Source organism: Notechis scutatus, chromosome 4 (assembly GCF_049901735.1).
Source record: "Notechis scutatus isolate UNSWTSFEM ecotype Mainland chromosome 4, rNotScu1.2, whole genome shotgun sequence".
In the NCBI taxonomy this organism is placed as follows: Eukaryota; Metazoa; Chordata; class Lepidosauria; order Squamata; family Elapidae; genus Notechis; species Notechis scutatus.
In genome coordinates this window covers 141,893,814-141,915,917 of record NC_142012.1, presented here as the reverse complement: position 1 = coordinate 141,915,917, position 22,104 = coordinate 141,893,814, and the positions used below count along the sequence as shown (strand labels likewise).

The 22,104-nt window shown below is 37.2% G+C and overlaps 2 protein-coding genes across 5 annotated transcripts in view; one reads left to right on the top strand and one right to left on the bottom strand.

Annotated features, from left to right (window-relative positions):
• Nucleotides 1–1,236: 1,236 nt before the first annotated feature.
• On the bottom strand, nucleotides 1,237–8,372 carry TM4SF4 (transmembrane 4 L six family member 4). The gene is made up of 5 exons (XM_026664881.2): nucleotides 8,048–8,372; nucleotides 7,287–7,376; nucleotides 5,861–6,006; nucleotides 3,869–4,058; nucleotides 1,237–2,019 (listed from the first exon to the last, which is right to left on the bottom strand). Exons 1-5 carry the CDS (start codon nucleotides 8,216–8,218, stop codon nucleotides 2,002–2,004), a joined length of 615 nt encoding a protein of 204 aa, XP_026520666.1. The 5' UTR covers nucleotides 8,219–8,372; the 3' UTR covers nucleotides 1,237–2,001.
• A 7,585-nt stretch (nucleotides 8,373–15,957) lies between these two features.
• Nucleotides 15,958–22,104, top strand: part of LOC113410337 (uncharacterized) — a 38,943-nt gene continuing 32,796 nt past the window's right edge. For 3 of the 4 annotated variants that reach the window (XR_015749488.1, XM_087965137.1, XM_026664863.2), the window contains exons 1-3: nucleotides 15,958–16,070; nucleotides 17,628–17,752; nucleotides 17,865–18,018. Coding sequence is in view for 3 of the 4 variants with exons in the window: in XM_087965137.1 (XP_087821263.1) it covers nucleotides 17,656–17,752; nucleotides 17,865–18,018 (251 nt within the window). In the remaining variant the exon portion in view is untranslated. Of the gene's footprint in view, nucleotides 16,071–17,627; nucleotides 17,753–17,864; nucleotides 18,019–22,104 lie in introns of those variants that run through there. The other variant, XM_026664871.2, reaches the window with a different exon arrangement.

Below are 22,104 nucleotides of genomic sequence, written 5' to 3'. Positions count from 1 at the left end.
GTCCTAGAACGCTGCCTTGGGGAACACCACTGTTGACAGGTACAGAATTTGATAGGATGCTCCCAATTTTGACCATTTGTTGTCTGTTTGACAGGAATGCTTCTATCCAGTTATGCAGTTGTCCAGAGATATCATAAGATTTTAGTTTTATTAGTAGTTTGTCATGTACCACTGAATCAAAGTCTTTACAGAAGTCTTTATCTTTAGTTTTTATCTTTAGTTTTTATCTTCTTTTTAAAAGCTTCACAATGTATGTAAAAAAAAGGAAATCTTTGGATTTTGGAAAGGAAAGCTTGGATATTGATAATCCCATCAAATAATTCTATACAGCACTGAAGTTGTATCAATGTTAATTCAAAAAGCTTGTTGCCAGCATATTTGCCCTTGCTCCTGTATCTTGAAAGTCACCTCAAGACAAAGCAATTAAGCAGATGAAAATTTCTTGAGAAGAGAGCCAATCATAAATAAGGTTTTCTTATGAGCCAAAAGCAATTCAATTCATCTATGCTTTAAAAGATTGGTAGATTTAGTTCATGGCTTCTCTTCTGACTGCTGAGGACACCTTTGCCAAATTGTTTTAATGTGAGGCTATCCAAAACACGAATGCTTTGTTGTGGCCAGTAGAATATAAGCCATGGCTTTACATCCAAATGGGGCAAACCAACTTAACTATTGAGCTATGCCAAGTGCAGGTAGGAAGCCTACAAATTCTGGAATAACAGTCACTGTTCTTTTTCAACCTGGTAAACCAATATAGGTCATATTTATGGTGTGGAATGATACAGAACTCAGTGTAACATTTACATTTTAAAAGAAAATGATCATTACTAAAGGGAGGGAAAGGAGATACTTGAAAGTTGTCGCCATTTTAATGCTAGAGCCTCTACCCTGTGGTATGTTCCACATGAGACAGAAAGCAGGAAGAAAAAAATCTGGGAAAAGTGGGGGAAACAAGAAGCAAAGCTACACCTTTTGATTTCTACATAGCAACTCTAATTAGCCAACTGCAATAAGGCCTATGTTACCTCTCAATGGGATGATCATAGCAGTCTTGAGAAGAAATTAACAGAGTTGTTGACAGAAGAGAAGTGACTCTTTTCTGGAAACTAACATGACAAACATGTGGTAAGCTAAAAGCCCACTAGCATGAATTTGCAACCACTGAATCTTCTATTTCAATCTACATGACTAGTAAGACTTGTTCTCAGCAGATGCAGTCCACATTATACTACCACAAAATTTTAATCCCATTATGGTTTATTATTTTTATATCATTTGTTTCAAAGTAATGTTCATTTAGAAAATGAAATATTTCTATACACTAAACAAAGTAACGTACAAAAATAGCTATGAAGGAGCTTAACATTTGACTTGTAGGAACACAAACTAACATGCAACTCTTAAAAACACTAATTAAGAAACAATAGGGAATAATGGAGGGTTTAAAAAAAAAACCCTTCAGAGTCTATAAATATTCCCAATGTGAACTTCTATCTCACATTCCTATAGATGATTATTATTACTAATGGTTGGTTGCACAGTCACCCAAATGTTTAGACTGGATTTTGCATTTTTATCCACTTATCAGGTCCTTTCTAAGTATCTGGGCTAGGCAGATGTTGTTTGACAGTATTAAAGGTATTGTCATTATGGATGTAAACTGTAATTACAAATTATCATTATTCCATTTATATGACTTATTTCCAACAAAGACCATGGTGTATTATTTTGCTTCTTGAAGGAAAGGAGACAAAAATGGCAATCGGTGTTGTCTCAAAGACTTTGTCTTGGAAAAGAAATAAATATGCTGTAGCCCAACTGGGGCTAAATATGTGAGGAAAAATAAGCACAGGAAGGGAAAAGTGGTTCTGCTACATCATGAGAAAAGACTCCTCATTCTGGGCCTGTTTCATGTAAAAACATGTGGCCCTTCATATCAAGAGGAAAGTCCAGAAAGGGATATTCTGTGTTATCATAGCTGATATATTGCAATCATCTTCTTTAAACTGTTCCATTTCCCTAAAGAACAAAGAAAAATAGATGTTGACTACTGTTAGTCATAGTTTAACATTCAGACAGCATTTTATTGCAGTAAGAAACCCAGGTAAAATTCACCCTGTAAGACTTAATTTAGTAGCCCTCTTTTATGCCCAAAAGGTGAGTCTGAGGGTCAAATTCCAATGTGAAAATAGTCCTAATGTGGCAAAACCTCATCTTCCCAGTGGTTCCTTCACCCTGCCTTGAAAATGAGGTCAGAAAAGTTGACATCCTCACACAAGGGCAGGAGTTATGATTTTGACTGCTGGTGTTAGGGGAGTGAGGTGTTGCCCACTTTCTGCTGCTGCTTCTTTCCACCAAACCCTCCAAGAATGGATCCTTCACCACCTCCCACCACAACAGCCTCACTGCTGTTGTGGTGGGAAAAGAACGCTCCTCTGATTGGGGTTAAGTGACAGGATGGCCTTGAGATGGTGTGAGGACAAGTTCTTAATGACTGGTAAACCTGCCTTGTGAATTATCTTGGATGGAGGCTTGGCATGCACAAATTAGAAAAGGAAGTTTCTATGAAAGGGGATCAAGGATTGCCACATACTAATGGTTGTTCAGAATGCCATTAAAATAGAGCTACAGTACTAGAAGTTAGGGATGCGGTGGCTCAGTGGCTAAGACATTGAGCTTGTCAATCAGAAAGGTTGGCAGTTCAGTGGTTCGAATCTCTAGCAATGCATAATGGAGTGAACTCTCATTATTTTTCCCAGCTTCTGCCAACCTAGCAGTTCAAAAGCATGTAAAAATGCAAGTAGAAAAATAAGGACCACTTTGGTGGGAGGGTAACAGCATTCCATGCACCTTAGGCGTTTAGTCATGCCAGCCACATGACCACGGAAACATCTTTGGACAGCACTGGCTCTTCGGCTTTGTAATGGAGATGAGCATCGCCCCCAGAGCCAGAAACAACTAGCACATATGTGCAAGGGGAACCTTTATCTTTACCTTTACTAGAAGTTAATTTAAGATCTAGGCTTACGAACTAAATTATGATGATTAATTAAATTATGGCACAAATAATATGTATGCATAAGGACATGTTTTACAGTAGCTACCCATTTTGGCTTTTGTCATGTTTTAAATTTCAAATACTTTTTTTAAAAAGTCTGATAAATAACATAATTCTATTGCAAAGTTGTGGAAGCAAATACGTTTTTTCTTATAACACTTCTACACAACTTAGCAACTTACAAGTCACCGTAACAACAAAGCAGTTGTGCTTTGGCTTAAGTATTCTCTCTGAAAATAGAATTATAGATTTAGAAAACTTATTTAGGCCACTGAGTGTCATCCTGTGCAGTATATAAGAATTAAAATTAAAGTATTACTAAGAGATGACTGTTCAGTCAGCCTCTGGTAGATAGATCCTATGAAAGAGAAGCTTTCAGTTTCTTAGATTCCACCGTCAATCTGAATTTACCACCAGAAAGTCTTTTCTGATACTCAAAGAGAAACTGTTGTCTTGTCAATTTGTCTTGTTGTCTTGTCAAGTACTTAAGAAAACACAATAATAGCAATAGCACTTAGATTTACATAGTTTTATAGTACTTTACAGCCCACTCTGAGCGGTTTTTTACAGAGTTAACCTATTGCCCCCAACAATTTGGGTCCTCATTTTACCCACCTTGGAAGGATGGAAGGCTGAGTCTCTCTTGAGCCTGGTAAGATTTGAACTGCCAAATTGCAGGCAGCCAGCAGAAGTAGCCTGCAGTACTGCACTCTTACCACTGCACCACCATATAATAAGCAATAAGCAAACAATAGCAAATCAACACGGACAGTGAGAAGCTGGCATACTGGAATATGAAAGCATTCTTACCCCGCAGCACCCACAACATTTACAGTCTCCGCAGATAGCTCCAAAGAGACCATTGATTGCCTGAATGGCACACAAGATCAGTTGAATTCCACTCATTAACAGAAGCAGAGAGAAGAGTGTCAGATTCCAGGGCACAATGGATTTTGGGAGCTGGCATGTCTTCCATAAACTATGATCCTCAAGGTAATTCCTGAGGGGAGAAAAAGAATATGTCTCTGTTATAGAAGCCATTGCCTACATTTTATGTTTACTTTCCTAGTGCATGCATGTGCTATAATCCAGGATAAAATAGTATTGATCTGATGGTAATCTCTGGGTTCTAATAAAATAAAACTGATACCCATTTGAGAAAGGATTAAGCTGTACCTTGCTGGACACAATGAATTACCAGAACTTTATGGCTGGTGAAATATCTCCCACCCTCTCAACAATTTTTTTCAGAATTGTTTCCATACAGTCTGCATGGAACAGATTTTTTTTTTTTAAAAAAAAAGCCTCCTTCAGTTACATTTTGGCCAAGTTTAATTTATGAAAAATGTGGCCCATCAAATCTGGAAAGAAAATGATTAGTCAGGGAAAGACTGCTGAAATTGAATAATAAGAATCAAGGTTCCTTTATTGTCCAACTGGGTTAGTCCACTGCCCGAAGGATTCACCAGAATTGTTCTCTTAATTTATTTATCAGTAAGAATGAAACAGTCCAGTAAAGTTTTTAAGGGATCTAATGATGGCAAATTTATAAGCTAAAATAAATAAATATTTCAAATAAATCTGTGGCTGTATCTAATGATGTTCACATAGATACAGTGATAGAGAACTTGAAACCATTATCAATAAGAGAAAGCAATACCTGGTGTTTGCAAATGATTTTAGTCCAATGTTTCTGACAGATTTTGAGAGCTGAGACTAATCCTGGGGTGCACAATATTGGCATAGTACTTCTGTGAGTTTGTATGGAAATATGTATTTCTTTTAAAATTACCTTATTTTGTCCAATCAGCAGAACTCAGATAATGATAAGTTTCTACCGAAGTTTCCTTATTTATATCTGTTGGAATGATAAATTTCAGGAAAGGTACCAGCCATCTTTATTTATTTTTTCCCCCTGTGGTACACTTAACACAAAATGTACTTTGCCATTTCTATATTCAAAGAACAAATCAATCTAGAGTTCTCACTTGAAGCACAAACCAACAGACTCAAATTGCTATATTTTCAATATATTATGCAAAGACGTGGGTCTCTTGAGTAGTCTTTAATGGTGGGAAAGGCGGAAGGAATGGGAAGAAGAGAATGACCGGTAGTGTGGTGAATGGTCTCAATTACAGCAGTGATGGATACACTTTTGGAAGACCAAAAGGGCCACTTTATTGCTAGAACATCCTGGACAAGGTCTATCTATGTGGTCATTAAAAGTCAACGCTGACTTATGGCACATAACTAATCTTTTCTATATAGTCTTATAAATTTTTATCTTTTTAAGTGAGATTACAGCATGCCTTCCCGAGCTCTCCCCAGCAAGGTGTCCTCAGATTAGTAGGAGTACAATACCTCCCCTCATGAGGAAGATGCAGTCCCACCAGTGGTGGGATTCAAAACTTTTTACTACCGGTTCTGTGAGCGTGGCTTGGTGGGAGTGGCAGGGGAAGGATACTGTAAAATCTCCAGTCAGAGGTGGTATTTGCCGTTTCTCTGAACTACTCCGAATTTCTGCTACTGGTTCTCTAGAACTGGTCAGAACCTGCTGAATACTACCTCTGAGTCCCACATATCTGAACAGCATTGACTGAAAAAGGCTGTCTTTTAGTAATATCACACAATGTCAACCATGTTGCTACATAATGGCTAAATAAGAATAGCAATAACAATAATGCCTATCCCAGATCCTTGGGAAGGACACCATAGGATGAAAAAAAAATCCAGCCTGAACACATGGCTGACTGTGATGAAACATAATAGTACCCAACAACAACAGGGTTAAAATGATCTTACCCATTATTAAACGGATATATCCACTGGGTACTATTGCCGATATCAATGTTACACTTTGGGCCTCTGTTCAAAGCCAAAACTGACACAGCGAAATTGTATCCAGCTCCCACAATTCCAACTGCTGCAAATATTATAGAACTAAACATCTGCCAACAAGAAAAGAAAGGAAGAGATCAAATCTGACACTTGCATGTTTATATAATTAGCTGGTTTATTTCAGTCACAAATGGAATATGAAAAAGTAAAGAAATCACTACCTCTAAATCTACTGAAATTTTCTTAATTCAGAGATCATATGGAACTTCATGACAGAAATTCACGACAAAGCATGAACTTCAAAATCTTTACAAATTAAATTCAATGGACTAAAGTAGTTGGCCTTATAGAAAAGCTGAGTGATACACTCTAGTTAAGACCTCAGTCCAGAGTTTTTAACTTTTAATTTGTTTTTAATGAATCATTTTTATGTCTCTTTCTCCTAGGGTACAAAGCCAAATATTTAGTCTTCTTTACTTCATGCATCTGATCACCACTTGCCAAAATTTGTTTCAAATACCCCAAAATAATTGTTAAGATATTTGATCAATTTAACTTTCAGTGTTCTGGATGTAAACCCACAAAGCCCCACCACATTGCAACTAGATTACAATTGTTAATCTAGGAGAAGGGAGAAATAATTAAACATATACGGGGAAACTGTACTAACTAGCTAATTAATGAATTAGCTTATTACAATCCACATTCCATTTAATTAAATCATGTTTTGTCCTGGCCCCCATCCCTTTGGGGAAATAGCATCAGGGAAAGGGTAAAAAAAGAGTCAGGCTATGGAATCTAGTTTAGAAAAAAAAGGCAGCAAAATGATCAAGGGGTGGAACCGTGATCCAGGATAACAAAATCATAGATACACCAGGAAAAATGGTTAGAAAAAGGGGTTGTAAAATCCTTTTCCTATGATAATAATACAATTGAGAATCATCCAACTTATTAGCAAGGGATGTGGAGTTTCCCCATCACATAACTGCTTAAAATTATTGCATGCAAAAAAATTAAAAAACTTTGCAAAAAAAAGTTGGGGAGAGAGAGACACAAACCATTCATGATTTTGTTGTTTTATAGAATTTTCTGCCATCCTAAAAAAATCTCAAATACAGAGTGCATCTAAGAAATCTAAGATTACGTATTGTTGTCATTGAGCCACACAAAATTATTGCATTAAAACAAATCTGCAAAATCAATATGAGTCTATTTTCAGAAGTAAAATCTAAAATGCTTTTTTCTTAAGTATTTCTTTGGGTGAGGCAGGCTCAAATACAGCCTCGTTAGCAAGGCCATCCTGTACATGGTACTGCAATGATGAATGGAATATATATTTCCTTCTTAGCCATTAGATTGGGATTGGGGTTCTTATTGCTTCTATAATTACCGCAAATCTTTTTCCACAGTTTTCATTTCCACAGCATCCACAACAATCATTATTCTTAAGACCGAAAAAGACCAAAGCAGGAAACACCATCTGGATAAAACAGAAAATCACAATGAGGCCGTAATCTTTTCTATTTAATTCCATCTAATATGGATGCTGCAATATCATTTCTTCTTTCTTGTTGAAATATCATCATTAAAACCAGCAGGTTTACAATTGTGCATGCAACAGCATCATTCTAGTCCAGTGATGCTATCATCCTAAGCATATTGAACTGGAAAAAGCCACTGTATGCGGTAGGAGTCACTTTCAAGTTTAACTGTTAGCCTCTGACTGGCAATATCCCAACACAAAAAGAAAAACCAAATAGAAAAAAGAGGAAAGGTAACTGGTAATACATTTTACAGAAACCTGTTTACATTTATTTCTAATCTGCATTGGTTACTGCTGTAACAAAACAATGCTGGGCTAATAAAGTGTTGGTCTGATCTAACAAAATGATATTTATCTGTTTATTCACCAAAGACATCTAGATATATATATTTTTACCGCATCATCAGATCAGTATCAGTTTTCTTAATAACAGATTTAATTCATATTCAATTTATATTTTTAATTTCAATCCTGCTTATTCAGCAGTTAATAATTTAATTCCAATGATAGATTGCAACAAAGTTCTATGTATCAGTAGATGAATATCTATAAAGCCTGTAAACTCTAGATGATAAAAAGAAAAAGAACAGGATACTTGACAAACTCACCAGTACACCAGAACCCAAAATTCCTCCAAAGTACCAAACTTCATTTGAAATATGGTCTTTAATTTCAATTGTTCCTCCAGGAAAAAATAACAGAATATTGGCGAGAACGCATAGTATACTTAAAGGAATGAGAATAACTCCAAGACACTTGGCACACCCTCCACAACACATATTTCAAAATTGTACTGCAAATTCCACTAAAAAGGTAGACCTTTCCTTGGATCTTGATGTAATTTTAGCAGAAGTTTCTTATAGTCTTCTTATAGTCTTATGGCCTCAATCCACTAGTGTTTTCGATCCCACTTTCTTTCATAGAGTTCAGTCTGCCAGCAGCACAGAGCTCTGACAATTTATAAGCCCAACATTGTCATGATCTCATATTTCTGCATCTCTCCCGCCCTAATGAGATTATGTTCAGAACAGCCTCCGAATTTGTCATGACAACCAAAGGCTCTGTTAATATTCTACTATCCACCCCAAGAAAGTCAGAGTTGGAAGATTATTGTAACATCTCTTCCCATTGATAGTAGAAGATTTTGGCCGGTGAACTTTCTCTCACATTAGATTGAACAAAAGGAAAATATTTCAGATTCTTACCCAAAATACAAATAAAAATGAATGGTTACTTCATGTACCATTACATTACTCACTAATTTTAATGGGTGGCATCCTAATAATCTACTGGATCTTTGAAAGAAAAAACAAGATAAAAGCTGTAAAAGCAAAGAATGATAGGCAGATTACACCCGGCAATTGAGTAAAAGCAGATCAAAGGTTTGTTAGGTACTTTTTCTTACATGGTTCAATAGAATTTTTATATTGAAAAAGAAGGCTAAGAATGTCCTTTCATTTCTTAAGCTCTATTTCTAAAACGTAGGACTACAACTCAGTGGAAATTTCATCCTACGTAAATACAACTTGGACTCTTTGGTTTAGAATCATCTATCAAATGTTTGTGTTGTATGTAATTTATTCAAGAAACCATAATTAGGCCAACCTTGAGTGAACAGAATATATGCATTTGTCAGACCTGCCCCAGTCTGATCCCTTAGGGAAGGAAAACTCTCAATTCCATTTGATTGAAGCAAAAGGTACTTTTACTAAGAAATGCTGATTGCATAAAGCCAGAAGGAATCTAAAGTTCCCATGCAACAATACAAAACTATGTCACTTGGTTCCCCATCCTTCCCCCTCCATGACCAGTCCATTTTTAGCCAATCCAACATCACTGAGAAGTTTTGGGAAATGCTGATGTATTTAGGCTGATGAAATTCCACTCTCAGGGCAAATGGCCTTGAACGTTCCAGGCACGAATTGAATTCCAAAATGCTCTGCTCTTCTTTGTTTCCCCCCTCCCAAATTCCCATCAGACACATACAACTTTCTTGCCCATTTGTTCCTCCTCCCTTCCCCAGTGCTTTGATGGCAGGATACCAGCGAGGCACCAAGCCAAAGATGATGGACCTGACAGTATTTCTACTTATTAATATCAAAGGATTCACTTTAGGTTGGGATACTACATGGTGTTTTTTTTAAATTAATCTATTGAAAGATTAATGTATTTTCATATTACCAAAATTTCAGGGGATTTAGGGAGAATTGACCTACATCTTAAGAAACACCACCTGATTTATGCTACCACCAGTTATCTGTTGGAAAACAATTATAATGTTCTTTTCCCCAATTTCATCAGTTTTTCAACCTTCCACTTTCACCTCTGTTTGTAAAGAATGGAACATTATCAGGAAGAAAATATTTCTCATTTTTTTAGTTTGGAAGGAGCAAAGCTAAATTGCATTTTACTTTAAATATAAAATGTGATTGATGGATGAATTGATTTACTTATATTTACTCATATTTACAGAAGACACAATGAGCATGTCAACATGATGCAGTCATTCAATTATTTATTCATTGATTAAACGACATAGCAAAACAAAGTCAGTCCTGATTTGCATTGTGGTAGCAATGGTTAGGTAGTATCTTGGCTATTGTTGAAGTGGTTGATCAGCTGCTATTCAGAGCTTTTTTCTTTCTCCCAATGTAAAAATAGGTGTTGGACCAATTGGGATTAAAGAAGGGGGTGGGAGAAAGATGTTGTTCCAGCTATGCCCCCTCTCTTAACGTCAATGAAGAGGTGTGGGGCAGGAGTCCCCAAACTTTTTGACATCAGGAACTGGTTTTGTGGAAGACAATTTTTCCATGGACTGGGAGGGTAGGAGGAGCACAACCTAGATCCTCACACATGCAGTTTATAGTAGGCTTCGTGCTCCTAGGAGAATCTAATGCCTGATGATCTGAGGTGAAGCTGAGGTGATGATGCTAGCACTGGAGAGTGGCTGCAAATACAGGTGAAGCTTCTCTTGCTCAACTGCTATTCACCTCCAGCTGTGCAGCCCAGTTCCTAACAGCCTGTGGACCCATACTGGTCCATAGTCAGGGGTTGGGGACCACTGGTGTGGGGAGGAAATGGGAATAGAAGAGATGCTGGACTTAGCAGACTTATTGATCTCCTGACATTGGGTTCAGAGATCAGAAGGAAAAGCTAATTTCATGTTAATCTTCCCTCCTGGAAGCTGAAGGGAATAAACTTATGATGAATCATGCATCGAACTGTCATGGAGGTACATCTTAATCACAATGGAACCTACTGTGTGGGTTTGTATGCCACACTTGTTTAATACCCATAATAACCACAGAATATCAAATATACTGAGTCACTGATATTAGTGGACTTAAGTTTCACTGATTTCGTCAGATCTGTTTTAAGAATGGCTAAATTTTAATATTCCTCATTTTTTTCTTGCTTTTATATTATGCATTTCTGTGAATTAATTCCTCTGGGCACATTACAGGTGGATGTGTACTTGAAATGCAGAAATGTTATCTCTCAAAAAACAACTAAATGGCCAATGAAAACTAGTATTTTTTTAAAATTAAGCTATCAAGTTTTCGTTCTACTTGCATTTTTTGTCTATATAATTATTTCAATGGTGCAAAACTAAATCTGAAATGATTCCATTTTCATCTGTATTCTATATTTTGAGTGTATTTAGTATATTACATTTACTTCCTTACTGTTGAGCTAAATAGTATATTAACTTACAAATGAGTGTCTAGGTTAGAGATCCTATACTCAGGCTTCACCCAATCAGTAGTGAAACTAGAAGCTTTGCAAATGGAGATTCAAGGACAAATAGTAAACGCTATTGGAACTGTCAATGAACAATTTAATAATTAATCTAAGTATAAAATAAAAGCTATATTTATAGGAAAAGAAGATTTATTCTTGCCTCTCTTTCTTTCACCCATAAAGATGTTCCTGCTTTGGGGCCAGAAGAGCAATTGTTTAACCTATCTCTTATTAGTGTGTTGTGGGTCGCCGGCAGCTTGTGCAGATGGCAGCAGAATCAGACAGTGGGAAGAACAGGGACCAGTCCCAGAGTCTGGGGTGGACTCAGACAAGGGTCCTGCATCCGATACAGAGATGGGGCCAGGACCATCTGGGAGTTATGTGCTGACTCCGGAGCCTCCAGAATCTGCCAGCAGTGAGGCAGAAGAACAAGGGTAGCCTGTTCCCAGTGTGCGTGTGCGCAGAGCTGCCAGAAGGCAACAATAACTAAGACAAAAGGGGCGACTCAGGAGTAAGGCTTGGAGCTGATTGCCCCTCCCATAAGGTATAAAGGAAGTTGAAAGGTAGAGAAACCTTTGCAGGAAGCAAAGTCATTCCGTCTGTTCAGATTAAACCTTGAAGCTCTGTGTGGACTTTCTACTTCGTTTGGCTTTTTACAGTTAATTTGGCACTTTAGTTATTGGCAGCAATTCAAAGGAGATAAAGGTGGGTGCTTATCTCAAGAGACTGTTTGGGACTCATTACAGGCTGGGAATAAACATAATGTCCAGCACTGAAATAAAACAAGAGTTGTTTGAACTAAGCGTGTACTTAATTAAGGTCTCAGAAGCCTTGGTCAGAACATAGAGTGACAGATCATTCTGGTTTCAGGATGCTTGGTTCTAACCTTGCCAGACCCAATCCTGAGACTAACTTTGAATAAACTGTCATGAGCAGACAGGTTAAACTGAATGTTGCTTGCACTTATGAAATATTGGCAAAAATATGCCAGAAATGATTGATTTTGATCTTATCATTACCAGGAAATGCTGAATGGGCCATGGATATGACTGAGGTTGGTAACCTAGCGAACTGCTTATTAGAAGTGTTACACAATAGATGCTATAGGAGGCATCTCAGTGCAAGTTGGTTCCCAAGAACTTCTTTTCTATCTGTTTATTGTACAGCACAAGGTTGGGCTTTTTAAAATAAGTTCATTGATGGAAGCCCCAACCAATCAGTCAATCTCTGCCTTCCTCCCTCTTTTCTTGACCAGGTAAAATTGAGAAGAGTTTTGCCCATTTTCCTTCAAGTCCCAACAATGAGAAGATGGTAAAGCAGTCTGTCCATTCCTTTTTTCAATCCACTCCACTGGCACATACATCAGATAGGTAGATGCCAAACACTAGAAGCTGTCAGAAGAAAGGACTCATTGGAAGACTCTGATATTGGGAAAGATTGAAGGCAAAAGAAGAAGGGGATGGCAGAGGAAGAGATGGTTAGATACAGTGTTATTGATGCAATGAACATGAATTTGGGCAAACTGTGGGAGATAGTGGATAAGGAGCCTGGCATACTATGGTCCATGGGCTTGTGAAGAGTAGGACACAACTTAATGACTAAACAAGACAAGAAACAGTCAAGGAAGAGGAGCAAAAGTGAAAATTATATGTCAGATATCCAAACAGGGAAACCTGTTGGAGCTTTCCTGGCCAAGTGGGAAGTTAAAGTTTAATTAAAGTTTGATTTCTGGTGACCACTTAGCCATAGTCATATAGTTATCTTGGCAACAATGTAGAAATACCTACTTTTCTTCAGAATATTGTTTCAGTATCCTTTTTCAAACATATTATATCTTACCAATGTATCTTCCGAATAGAGACACGAGTATATATTGATCTCGAACATTTTATGTATTTGTGTGTTGTAAGATATATTACAGCTGAACAGGATATTTTTTATTTTTATTTTATACTTGTTTTCCATTAAATCCAAGAACAGAACTTCTGACTTTGGAAAGATTAGTAATTATGTTTATTTTGACAAAGATAGGAATTTGGAGTGACCACTGAAAGTTCATGCCAGCAACCTAGATTAATAAATTAATGATTCATAAATGAGATCATGTTCCATTCCCAGAAGAATAGATGCAGTATTTATTTATTATTTAATTTTTATACTTGCCCAACTCAGTGACTGGCAAATAATCATAAAACAATTAAAAATGGTCACAATATAGTAATTACTATATAACAATCTGCTGCTGGTTTCTTGGAAAAGATGTCTGTAACCCATATTTTGATTGTTGCAAGTCTTTTCAGGTCAGTACATGAATTGAAAGAATATAGCAAGTCTTAATGAATTGAGTTACTATTAAAATTAATTGATTAATTAATTAACATATTAAAAAGTGTAATGTTTTACCTTTATTAAAAAAGCTCTGAAGAAGGCATTAGTATGACTGAAAATACATTTTTGTCTGTTTCTCTTAATAAGAACAGTAGAAGCACTGATGCAATGTTTGTTCACTGCTGGTTAAGTCTCACATTCCAGATGGTTAATTATTTTGTTATAGCACATATTCAAACAAGCCCAGCAATATCTTGAAGCTAACATATTCTCTTATGGTAGACTAAGCTTTTGTGTTCATCTCACTGGATGCATGAAATGTATTTGTTGCAAATACATGCTAAAATACATGCAGGAGTGGAAGGGAGGGAAAGCAAGTGTTAGGTTAAACAAAGCCACATAATACAACATTAGTAGTACTTCTAGTAGTACCGTAGTACTAGTAGTATAAGCCTTATATGTCTTGAGGCCAGAGTATTTGAAGGACTGCCCCCTCCCCTTCTATACCCACCCAGCCCACTAGGACAAGAAGGCAGGGTATGTCCTATAATTAGGGATGCATATCTGGTGAGATGGTGAAAAAGCCCCCTTTTCTATGGAACGTCATTCCCCCCTCCCCTCCAAGTATGAAGGATCCTACTTGGTTGATTTTCCAAAATACCCTAAGACATAGTTTTGTCAGCAGAACTATGGGAACCATGAATGAAGGTGAAGTCAATCAATCAAATGATTATGTTATACCTGTCAATGAATTTATATTATAATGAATTATATTGATATTATAATGAATTATGTTATATCAGTCAATTATACAATTATATAATTATAATTATATTATACCTGTCAATGAATACTTCAGCTTCAACCATAATAATACAAGAGCACGCAATAGATACAAACTCAAGGTTAACCGCATCTAACTTGATTGCAGAAATATGACTTCAGCAACAGAGTGGTCAATGTCTGGAATGCTCTACCTGACTCTGTGGTTTCTTCCCCAAACCCCAAAAACTTTAACCTTAGACTGTCTACTATTGACCTCACTCCTTTCCTAAGACGTCTGTAGGGGGCGTGCATAAGCGCCTACCATAAGCGCCAACATGCCTACCGTCCCTGTCCTATTGTTTCTTTTTATTTTTCTTATATGTATCCATTTCATGTATTCATAACTGTGTTTATACTTATACTTGTTATCTTATAATCACTTGACAAAATAAAATAAATAAAAATAAAAAATAAATGAAGGTGAAGTCAATCAATCAAATGGTTTGATTATGTTGCTGCTGCAATAGGATTTGGAGGGTGGGGTTATGGGTTTTTATATTGTGATTTTTTTTAAATGTTGGAGGTCACCCAGAGTTGCCTATGTGTAAATTAGGTGACCACATACATTTAATCATTAAAATAAATAACTTTCTATGCAAAGGTCCTTTTTTAGCAGACTCTCAATTTTAGCAACTGTTAAAGTGTAGACTTCAACTCCACATGAACTGAGGTCTATAGTTTGAAGAAGCTAAGAGGTTAAGAAATGCTGCTTACAATAGTACCGGTAATATGTAGTGTGCTGTCCAATATAACAATGCTCTAGTTATGTTGAAGTACAATCTTCATCAATTTCAGAGGTGGCTTTGGCTAGCTGACAAAAATCAGGTGTCTATCATTTCTGAAGCCTGCTCAATTCGAGGAACCCAATGCAGGGACCAAAGAAGTCCATGTCTACTATTGCATATCAGTGTCAGATCACAGCATTCTTCTGCTGAAGGAAGGGGATTTTAAGGAGGCACTGCAAACAAATTGCTCCCAGATCATGCATGAAAAGGAAGGTCATTCAAAGTATGACTCTGTATCAGGAATAGGTCAGAACAATCAATATTTTCTTCAAGGCTGTAGCTTAAACGAGTTAAACTGTAATTCCAACACTTCAGTTTTGGGGGATTTCCTGAACATCCCTGCTTTGCCAGACCCTTGGATACAATGAGCAAAAACAACGGTGAAAAAAATTGTACAATTTTTTTAAATTTTTTTTTAAAAAATTTGTAAGGTGCAATTAGAGAAGGAATGATGCAAAATTGTTTTGAAATGGAGTTAAATTGCAGATGTCTATCAACCTTTGGACTGTTGCAAGATTGGAATGCAAAAAAAAAAGTTATCGACTGCCTGAAGGCGACACGCTAAGTGCATCGAAGTATTCTGCTAAAACACTTGTAGCTCAAATCTGCATTCTTAGAGAGATATAAGGCTAAAGTGAAGAGCCATAAGCTACCGGGGTAAAATACCTCGCAAACGCACATTGGATGTGTTAACAACACCTCTGTTACAGACTACCACAACAACTGAAGCACACTTCCAAATATTCCTGCTCGAAGCGACAAACCCCGTTCTCTATTCTATATAGCAACCTTGACTCTCAGCGCCGGGAAACAAGACTGAACAGTCGTCACGTGTTTGCAGTCACGTGAATACAGCCCAAATACTTGTTGCTCCCGTTTCCCGAGGCCCTTTTTTTAATGTGAATGCCAAGTGCCGTTGTTGCGTCGTAAGTGGGGGCGTTGCAACGCAAAGGTAGGAGGACCGGGACTTTAGTGCTGCTTGTTGAAATAAGGTTTTTGCTCCGTTTGCGTTTGCCTTCTGTCGAAAGAGGAGCAAGGGTGGAGCTGTCTCGTCCCGCATCGACCTGCCTGCGTTGGGAGAGGGCGAACGTGGGGATGGAGACAGTCTCGTGCGTTGGCTTAGAACCGTTTCCCGCAACGTGGCGCCTTCTTCCAGATCGGTTGAACTCACGGTCTGCTGGCCAAGCATGTTGGTGACACTCATCTTGAGGATGCCAGGGTGAACAAACCACGACCCCCCCTCCATAACTTGCTATTGACTCCCATCTAGAAAGATGCTTTTTCTGTTGGCTAAAGTCACCAGCGCTCTCTCCGATTAGCCCGTGTTTGTCCGGGGAATCCCGACTTCTTTATGTTGACCCCTCTTGGTGTTTTAAAAAGGAAGGGTGCCCTTTGAGAAATTTTAACCATAGAATATGAGTTCTCCATTGGCTCCCAAGATTGATGGGACTCTCCAAGGGGTTCTTAGTGTTATATTATTCATAGTACTATTAGTTATTTATTAAACATCCATTTAATAAATAAATAAATTTCATAATATCTATTAAGAAATCATAAATTATGTTTCATATACATATTTGGGGATATCGATGAACAATTTGAACCTTCATGAAGGGGTCATTGAGAATTTGGGGACTCCTGCCCTAGAGGAACATACATGTAACTCATGTAGTTAGTTGAAATACACTGCTTGGGTTGGGGGAGTTCTCTGAGCTTGGTTTCAAACAAGGTGTGAAAAGCAAAGTTAAGAGAATCTTCATATCCCAACTATTGTTGAGTTTGCAAAGCTTTGTGCATTTGTCTTTGGTGTATGACAGCAATTGATCTTTGATGAGACATAATAATAAGACTTTCTCAGTTACAACACCTGCTGTCAGGAATTACGTTTCCTCCTGCCTCAAGATTCCTATGGTCTCCAGCTTGACCCAATTGAAATGAGCTCTTAAAACCCAATTCTTCCCAAGAAGGTTGGTTGGTAGACCCTTGGAATATGTTTGTTTTGCTGGCTGTGGTGGTCTTTTTCCAGATATTTGTTTTGTATGTATGTATATATTTGTTTTGTACGTATATAAATATTTGTTTTGGTCTTTGTATTATTTTATTTTTAATGTCTTCTTGTTGTATGTCAGCCAGAATTAAGATGGTATATTCTAAAAGCTATTTGTTTCTTTATTAAGCTTAAATGTCACCCAGCACTCTGGAACATGTTGGCCAAATGACCACAGAAATGTCTAAGGACAGCCCTGGCTGAATGGCCCTTGAAACAGAGATGAGTACTGCCCCCTATAATCGGCAACAACTAGCAGAGTAGAATCCACAGGGACTCCTTTCCTTTCCCATCTCAATATCCAAAGCACCTCTGGGCAGCATATAAATTTAATAAATATATAAATAAAAACATTCCATTTTTTTTGTACTGAATTGCCACCTGACACCAGCCTAATTCTGGCTAGCATACAACATGTGGCTTCACATGCCTTGTAACTCTACTCCTTTCTTTTCTGTGCAGGTTTCATATTGACCTCACTTCCAGGAAGATGTCACAGCTTAAGTTCTGTTCTCGACGATCCCCAGTGGTTTGCTGTAATGGCTGTGTTGCGTCAAGCCAGTCTCTTGCCACGAATGTTGGCCTTGGTGTTTATTTTACTCTTCTTCAGTGGATGGAATCTTTAAATTTGGGGAAGATAACGTCTTTTGTAGTATTATTCCACCATTGCTGCATTCTTAATGAAATTCTTTGTTGCAGATATTTTAAAGATGGGCGGCAATGCTGTAGATGCTGCTGTGGCTGTCGCTGCCACTTTAAATGTTACCGAACCATTCAGTACAGGGCTAGGTGGAGATTGTTTCTGCCTGTATTATGATGCAAGGACAAAGCAGGTGCATGGTCTCAATGGAAGGTGAGTGAGAACTAACACTAACTGACATTAAAGGAAAGCGCTGGGCTCCCATTACCGAGTTCAAGAAGCGAAACAAAACAAAACATGCAGACATGTCTACTCAAACTAAAGCATTCATTTATTTTTATCATGCCTTTTTAAAATAACTCAAGGTGACAAACATGCCAAATATTATTTCCTTCTATATTCTTCATCATAACCTATCCTGTGAGGTAGGTTGAGCTGGGAAAATGACTGGTCCAAAATCACCCAGCCGGCTTTCATGCCTAAGGCAACGTTAGAACTCACAGTCTTCTGGTTTTAGTCTGCTGCCTTAACTACTAGACAAAACTGTTTTTCCAGGCAGAACAAAAACAGTAAACAAACAAATAAGCAAAACCAATTAAAAAATAAAGCATGGAAGAGTATAGGTTGTAGAAGTAAAACCTCCCAGAAGAATAGATAGAAGAATGAAAATTTTTCACCATTTACAAAGAGTATTTGCTCAATACTATTTCCAGGGTATCTGAAACCTTTCAAGATAAAGGTGTGATGACCTGGCATGGCACAAAGGCAACACAGTCAGATAATCAATAAAAGACCCTTTTTTATTTCCAACTTTGCCCCCAATGTCCAGGTTATCTTCTGGCTGGAGAAAAAACTCTCCCAGGAGTTGGACTGCCTTTGACTGCAGAAAATTAAGTCCAAAACATGGTCAACACAAACTGTAACTTAAAAGTCCAAACAAGCCAAACTGAAGTAATTAGTTTGGCAAGGCAGGAGCAAGAATTTCAGACTTGAAGGCACAGCAAAACTCGCACGGTTGGGAAGATTCCAGGAACATAGATAAGCCACAACAACAAAAGATAAAGTCATGTTTGCTCCCAACAGCCTACCACATGCAGTCTGCCTTTCTTATAAACTGTGGCGTGGCTTTCTTATAAACTAGCTGTGGCTAATGAAGGGAAACAGAGCCCTTTCCTCCCCCATAAGGCATGCAACCCACATTGTTCTCTTCTCCGTTCCTCCCTGCATGCCCTAGGATGAAGAGGGTGGGCCTGGTTCTTCTTCTGAACTCCCTCTCCCTTGTTCTGTCTCTCCCCTGCTCTGCCAGCCAGACTTTGCCCTTCCACAGCCTCCTCCACAGCCAACGGAGCCGCACTCCCATTCCCTGTCAGCTGTCCAGCTTCCTCCTTGGATTCAGACTCTGACGGCATGACAAAATTATGCAACAGAATTATAAACTGTGCAACAAAATTATTTATTTGTTTATTAGATTTTTAGATCAACTCAGTTGCAGTTGAAAATTAGGGTTAAAACAAGAAGGAAAGGCAATTGAAATAAATAACATTGCTAAAACTCATCTTGGTGAAAAAGAAAATCTGTTACATATCACATAAATAAAATTAAAAACCATCTGGGTAACAAACCACCCTGCTCCAGGGCTGCTTAAAAGCCCAGTTTTTGTAGGCTTCTGAAAAGGAAATAGGATTGAAGCTTCAGGAGACTGTTATACCAGGCACTGAGAATTCCTTTGTAATAGAAATAGGAAGGGGAGGGAAAGAATAGGTGAATCATGTCTAAATGTGTTGTGGGAAATATATCTGAGGCTCTGAATAGGCTCTTTGTTCAAAGTCACTGAATTAAAAGCAGAGAAAACACTTGAATCCAGGACTGATTGAGCCTTATTGGTGATACAAAGTTGGGAGATGTTGTTTAGCTGTTGCTTGAAGTGTGGAAAAATTGGTGATAAAGAAATAATGCAAATAATGGAAATACATAAATGCACTTTGTCTGAAAAAAAAGAGGCAGATTTCCTGGATTGGATATCCCAGAACATTACAATTTCATGATGGCTATTAGGCTTGCTGCAGTTACAACAAGCTTTCTTGTGTATGCAAATAATAATTGTTCAATTTTTGGATTTGTACTACCAGGCTTGTGTGTCACTTTAAATTATTTTTAAACTATCCCTGCTAATGATTTTGTGTACATACAATATTACAATGGACAGAAAGTTTCATTTGGGAATTTCTTGTGTTGAATTAGAAGGTCAGAATTCAGTGTATATCTCATTTCCCTTTTTTGGTTCTGATTTTCCTATGTCTGAGTTTTGTTGAACTTTTGGGCAGTGCAAAGGGAATGCCTGCCCTTCTGCTGTTGAGCTTCAGTAAAATGAATAGCAGGGTGCCATAAAAGTCTACTATCAGTTGGTTTTTTTATATTCTTTTTCTATCACGCATAGTCAAAGGGCAAAGAGCAGGATGTGCTATCTCTCATAAATCGGATTTCCAAACATACCCATCTCTTTGAACATTTTACAAAGAAGCAGGAAACAATATCAAATACAAATGACATTTTTTTCCATATATGACACTTGACCAAGCCCTATGGTGAAAGTATAATTAAAGGAATATTTTCTAATGGAAAATATTTTCTAGGATTCTGTGCAATAATTTGCTGTAAAGGTATATTAGGTGTAATAAAATAATAGCACAGCAGACTAATCAGAATTCAAGCTTAGGGTTTGATTTAAAAAAACAGCAAGACAAATGCATTAAAAGTTTCAGAGACTCAGGCTGTATTCATGCACAGCTGAGAAAAAGGATAGTGATACTGATTCATAAATTCCTGTGTAGTGCTGAGATGTTAAATAGTACTATATAGTTAGTATTATACTAACTCAAATACTGTGTATCAAATGCAGAAGTATTATATACATCATAATTCAATATAATGTACATTGCTAAATGTTTACTTGAATGGTATCAGAATTCCAAGTGTATTTTGCATCCCTGGCACAACAGATAAATGGAGATACTATTTTGTCAATTAAGCATCCCTGACCATTGGCTAAAAAGGAATTTTCAGCCAAGAGTTTTGATGATCTGCAACCATCATAAATATATGAAACACTCTATTTGGAAGAGCATTCCATATCCTCCCTTAAAAATTAGATCAGTTTCCTCTTTCATTTTTGGAACCACGTTTTTTCTGAACTGTTTTTGGAACAGGAGGAAAATGATGATGTTTTGAATGTTGCTGTTGCTCCATTTTTTTTTTTTACTTAAATAGGTTTTTTTTAGCCTTGATAGCTAAATTATGTCGTGGTTTGTTTTTTGTTAACTTCTTGGAATCCCTGTAGATTGAACTGTATACAATTTTACTGAATAATATATAACTGAATAATATAAGTTTTATATTTGATCCATCTTTGGGATAGAGTGAGATAATGGAGGAAAGTATGATCTTTATACTGCTACAGCTAATGATATTTTTGGCTTCTTTATTCATGAGCTGGGAGTGAGATGAGGACAGCATCATGTCGACAAGGGAGAAGATGGTGAGATGAGATGGGATTATGCTGGGACAAGTGAGATAAGGTCTGAATGAATAGGGTCATTTTCCAAGTAAGATCTTAATTATACAATTATGAATTTCATATGATCCAGGCTTCCATCTTTTTTTTTTTTGTAAATTTTATTTGAGTTTTCACAAAAGGAAAAGAAACACAATTAAAACATCTTTTTTGAAAGCAGCATAATCCCGGGTTACATTTCTTCATGCAGACACATTTTCAGGTTCATGCTCATTTTTATATTCTATTCCATATCTTATTACAATTTTACATTTTCTACATAGCTTCTCCCCTCTTTTAATTTCCTCCATTTCTAAGAATTGAGAAACGAAGCCAAAGGAACCCTTCCCTTCTTGTGCATCTTCTTTGTACTTTTTAAGTTCCATTTTCAATTCATCCAAAAGGAGTGCCATTGTAGAAATTTTTAAACAACCACCCGATTGATTTTAGTCATTCAAATATAATAGCCAAAAATCCAAAAGTCACCAAGTAATCCAAATACACACAAACTGTTTCTTTTTGCTCTTTCTTTTTTTTTTTTCACTTTCTCTTCCTGGGGTTACTATTTAGTTGCAAAGTTTCAGTTAAAATGTATCTTTTAGAAGTCTTATTGAAATTTTACTTTAGATTCTTTTAAAGTCCAGGCAGTCTCCTCCCTCTTCCAGATCCTGCCCTTATTCTTTTTCTCTCCCTTCCTGCTTATAGAAGAAAAAGTTTTTAATGTCCAGAAATCTTTATTGTCCCTTTGG